At 40.4% G+C, this 5,381-nt stretch overlaps 1 protein-coding gene across 3 annotated transcripts in view; it reads left to right on the top strand.

Annotated features, from left to right (window-relative positions):
* os9 (OS9 endoplasmic reticulum lectin) overlaps positions 1-5,381 on the top strand; it is a 45,952-nt gene that overhangs the window by 29,397 nt on the left and 11,174 nt on the right. For all 3 annotated transcript variants that reach the window (XM_043682095.1, XM_043682094.1, XM_043682092.1), the window contains exons 9-12: positions 252-312; positions 526-611; positions 3,456-3,695; positions 4,892-5,075. In XM_043682095.1, coding sequence (XP_043538030.1) covers positions 252-312; positions 526-611; positions 3,456-3,695; positions 4,892-5,075 — 571 coding nt within the window. The remainder of the gene's footprint in view (positions 1-251; positions 313-525; positions 612-3,455; positions 3,696-4,891; positions 5,076-5,381) is intronic.

Below are 5,381 nucleotides of genomic sequence, written 5' to 3'. Positions count from 1 at the left end.
ATCTACCTGCGACTCCACTTTCAAGGAGCTATGAACCTGCACTCCAAGGTCTCTTTGTTCATCAACACTCCCTCGGACCTTACCATTAAGTGTATAAGTCCTGCTAAGATTTGCTTTCCCAAAATGCAGCACTTCACATTTATCTGGATTGAACTCCATCTGCCACTTCTCAGCCCTCAATGGGAAATTGGTAAGACTGCCCCCTTGAACCTCGGAGTAACAGTAATAGAATGTTTTTGTTTATTTGTTAGGCTGACTCTAAATTGAGTGATGCATTTAAAACTGGGGATGACAACCTTCAAGATGACCAAGGTAAATAAAATTATTACTATATATCATTGAGTTAAAACCCCTGAAAATCAAAGGACAGGGCAGTCCATCCAACTTTTCTCGAGCATAGTTAACTTGAGCTAAACAACAATATTTGAGTTGTATAATTTACGAGCTAGTTGTTTTTAAAGTTCAGTTCTGACGTGACAGTGATCTTGTAATTTTTCCATGCACCCCCACCCACTTTCTATTCAGGCAAACAGGAAGTCCAGTTCAGAATAACCCGGAACCCAGAGGATCTGCTAAAGTTGATTCGAGAATTAAAAGACCAGACTGCAAAGGTACTGATGGAACATTCCAGTGGTATTGTCATTAAATGTTGATCTTGAAGCAAGGTGGTTACCTTTTTGTAGTCATCTTTTCTTTTTTTTGTTGGTATTCTGATTTAAAAATTATAATTTGCTTGTCTGGATGTTAATGGATGACGAGATTTTGTAGCAGTTTAACCATATCCCTTTTTGTGCTAAATGGACTTGATGGAATTTATTTTTCATCCTTGTTAGCATTCATTTCAATAAATATCACACTTCTTCGCTTAGTTGCTGTGTATTCCTACAGAGGGTGTAGAGCATAGAAACAGGCCATTTGGCCCAATAAATCCACACTGATGTTTATGCTTCATTCAAATCTCCTCCCATCTTTGCTCCCCTAAGTCATCATAACCCTCTATTCCTATCTCCTTGCCCAGTTTCTCCTGATATTCATCTACTGTATACTGTTTGCTTCAATCATTCCCTTTGGGATCAAGCACTGTATTCCCACCACTCTTCTTTTTTTGGATGAAGAAATTTCTGACTTCCCTATTGGATTTCTTAGTCACTCTCTTAATGGCCTCTACTTTATGCCGTTCCCTACCAGAGGAAACCTAGATTTTGAAACAGTGGATACAAAGGCATTCATTAATTTTAAAGGCCTTTTTGTTTGGTCATCCCTCAGCTGGCTGGCTTCCAAGTATGGAGAAACCCAGCCTGTTCCTTCCCTGATGTGTTGACTTGCATGTTTCTGTATCATCCCTGTAAACCTTCTTTGCACCCTCCCCAGTTCTTCTCGCCTTTGTAAAATATAATCAAGCTGTTCATAGTACTGTGTGTGGTCCAAGAAAGGTTCAGTACAGGGCTAGCATAAATCCCCTACTAAAAATAAAGCTTAGTTCTTGGCTTGCTGTTTTTCTGATCTTAACCTCTTCATTTGTAGTAATTGTATTCCTGTTTCAAGGTCCCTTTGTTGCTCTATCCCACCTCGATTTACCTTCCAACTAATAAGTGACCTCTTTGTTCTTCCAACCAACCTTACTTAGCTGGTTTGAACTTCTCTTGCCAATTATTTGTCCACTTTGTAAATTCATTAAAATTCTCCTGTACCTAGTCACAGTCCTCCTTGGCACCAATGTTTCCTTCCGATCGGATGTTATCTGCAAATTTAGAGACATTTTTGATCTGCAGTTCAAATCATTGATGCAAATTTGAGAATGAGTGGTACCAGCACTGATCCTTGTGGCGCACTGCTTCCCACCTGTGAAGTTGCTCTGTGCGCCACTGATTTAGAACTTGAAGCCAGCTAGCCCCTGGCTCCACGTTCACTTCCTTCGTTAGTGTTTTATAGGTCACCTTTGAAAGGCCTCTTGAATTACAACTAGTTATATTTTCTGTTCCTCAAATTTTCAGCTTTCACTTTTGCTGTCTATGCTGGTTATTTATTATTATATTCCTCATTTCTAGATCTTCTATGTTTAAGTCTGAATGCCACTGTTTTCTACTCCCAGATGTTAAACTGACTGGCGTAAAATTTCCTGGACACATTATAGAGCACAGAAACAGACCCTTTGGTCCAACCAGTCCATGCCGACCATAATCCCCAAACTAAACTAGTCCCACCTGTCTGCGCCTGGCTCATATCCCTCCAAACCTTTCCTATTCATGTCCTCATCCAAATGTCTTTTAAACATTTATAATTGCACCTGCATTCACCACTTCCTCTTGCAGTTCTTTCCACAATTGAACTCCTGTGTTTATTTTTTAAAAAGCCCCTCTGTCTCTCTAAATGCAGGAATCAGATTCACTATCTGTCAGTCCTGAGACTAACCCTTGCTACCAAGTTATTAAATATAAATTGTAATGCGTCCGAGTTCATCCCTAGATTCTATTTAAAGCATGTAGATGCAATCGATCCATTCCCAGAATTTTGTTCTCTTTTGAGCTTGTTTAATTTATTTAGCTCATCCCTTTTATTAATACCCTTCCCTCATTGCTGCTCAAGTTTAGAGAAGCGAAGGAAGAAAAAGCAGGACAATTTCATAGGAAGCTTCCATTTCAGGTGGGGGTGGGGGGGAGAAAGAGGTTGTGCAAATAGTTTAAAAGATTATGAAACTACTGGTGTGGAGCCACTTGGTCTGGCGTTACGATGACAAAGTACTTAAGGGGAAGTTTATTTCTCTCATTTTCTTTCCACAAACCTGGTCCATTTAAAAATGGCAACTTTTAGGTTATTACTTGACAGACAATAACCAGTCTGCTTGGAATCGCCTGGATTGTCAATGTTGGCTATTCAACAATTGAGGAGGAGGAGAGTGAGGACTGCAGATTCTGGGTATCAGAGTCGAGAGTGTGTTGCTGGAAAAGCGCAGCATCCGAGGGGCAGGAGAATCGGCATTTCGGGCAAGAGCCCGAGACAGACTCTTAGTTGAATTCAGTTTTGTTCTCCCCCATGCACACTTTTTTTAATGATAAAACCACACATCAATCCCATTGCCAAGGCATGGTCAGAAATTCCAGACAATCCATCTTTTTTTTTGGCTGTTTTGTTTTTAGTAGTCATAGTATTAAAAAATTTGCTTGAACAGCAGTTGCAGAATATGATAAGTTCTGTGCCTTTTCTCTTTAAAACATAAAATCCGTTCACGTCTGATTTGAAGCATCAGTTCCATTGATAGTTAGATTGGAAGTGACCATGTACTTGAGAAATTCTAATTGCACTTGTGTATACTAATAAATGTATTCAGGTTAAAAATGCCCATGGGTTGACAAGTGTAGAGGATAGTGAAGTGTGTTTCCACTTGTGCATATGTCACACCTAAAACTCTTTTTTTTTTTTTTTTCTTTTTTTCCTTTTTGTTTGGTGTATGACAGCGGAAAGGTGATGAGGATAAGGATCCGGCTATGGATACCTCTGCAAGATCTTCTGACGAAACCACTGACCAAGACTTATCAGCAAAACAAGAGGAGATGATTGATAGTGAAGAAAATGAGCTCATTAAAGACTTTGAAAAGGAACTTGAAGACGTGTCCCTACCTAAATCAAAGATGTCTGAAATTAAAAGAGAAGTGAAGGAAGAAATGGAAAAAGAATTTGAAAATCTAATTGATGAAGTGAGTAATACGCACTGTGAATTTACAACCGTTTTCATGCAAGTTAAAAATCAGTAAACGTAGCTGATAAGACAGGGTCGGAACAAACCTTTTTTCAACTGGGTGCTGGTGTTAGAATGACACATTGGGGTGGGGGGTAGGAGGGGGGGGATTGGCACCAGCCAATGATGCCCAGTTAATGAGCTAGTGCAAGTGTGGTGGACTGAAAGACTGCCTGCTGCTGTAACACTTCCATGATTCTGTGACATGTGATATGCAAGGACATTTACTTCAAATAAACGAGTAGATCTGCATGATCCATGTCTTGTGCTGATTTGTCTCATTGCCCTATTTCTTTCATTGTAAGATGCTATTTTGCAGTTTCTAAAATGACCTGACTCTTTCAGTGGTTTGTGCAAGTTCACCGAGAGAAACTGGGCTAGAAAAAAAGAATTCTACCCTTGAGCTTGGCCACTGATTTGCAATCTGAGCTGAAAATGTGTTGCTGGTAAAGCACAGCAGGTCAGCCAGCATTCAAGGAACAGGAGAATCGACGTTTCGGGCATAAGCCCTTCATCAGGAATCAACAGCTAAAATAAAATTTGTGATGCGTATGTTTCATATGCAAGGGAAAATGTTTGCTTCAGCTCTCCTTGCAATGTCCTGGGTGGAAAGCCGAATAAATGACTCCTTTGATGTAACAGCCATTGGTCAAAATCGGAGGGAGGAAAGCTAGTTAAACTTTTTGTGATGGTTCTGTTGCTCTCACTGCACTTGTATCGACAAGAAACCTCAGGTTCTGTTCATCACTTCCGAGATATCAATCGCCCTTTATATGGATAAGTAGAAAGATTTGCGTGTTCTCCAGCATTCTGTCAGCTGCATGTGTTCTTCCTGTTTGGCCACTCTACACGAGGGTAAAGTAATCTGAGTAGGGGCTTTGAAAATGTTAAGGTACTGTGTCTTAGTGGAATATTCTGAGACTTGAAGATGAATGGCACCATGCAGTTGTTGCTGTAGCCATATTAATGCCTTTTGCAGCATGCAATGAGGAATAACCCAAGACTTAATGTGATCTTCATCTTAAATGACAAGATGATAACATCTCTCCACATAATTTGTGTATTCTATGTAATCATTTGTTTGCATGGTGTAACCTTGGTGAGTAGCACGCGATTTAGTATTATACCCTGACGCAATCTAACATTTTTGTTCAGGCACAAGATGAGCTTGAAGCAGAGGGTCTCAAAGGGGAATTTGATCGCAATCAAGCCTCCAAGACCTTGGCCACGACCCTAAATAAACTCATCGACAAACTTGAAGAAAAGGAAGTTGCACATGGTGAAAAGGATAGTGACACATCAAAGGGAAGTCCCAGTCCTGCTTCCAAACAGACAGATGGTATGTGACATTGATTTCATTCACTGCCAGAATTCTTGTGGGGTTTTTGTTTCTACTCCCTTCGCGTACAGGCAGCAAATGTTATTAAACTACAGCATTACTAAGTGAGGTTTAGGGTGTAGGTTTGCTCGCTGAGCTGTAGGTTTGATATCCAGACGTTTCATTACCTGGCTCGGTAACATCATCAGTGGCGACCTCCAAGTGAAGTGAAGCTGTTGTCTCCTGCCTTCCATTGATATCTTTCTTCTGGATGGGGTTCCTGGGGTTTGTGGTGATATCATTTCCTGTTCGTTTTCTGAGGGGTTG

Source organism: Chiloscyllium plagiosum, chromosome 43 (assembly GCF_004010195.1).
Source record: "Chiloscyllium plagiosum isolate BGI_BamShark_2017 chromosome 43, ASM401019v2, whole genome shotgun sequence".
Classification (NCBI taxonomy): Eukaryota; Metazoa; Chordata; class Chondrichthyes; order Orectolobiformes; family Hemiscylliidae; genus Chiloscyllium; species Chiloscyllium plagiosum.
This window is presented reverse-complemented; position numbering and strand designations above follow the sequence as displayed.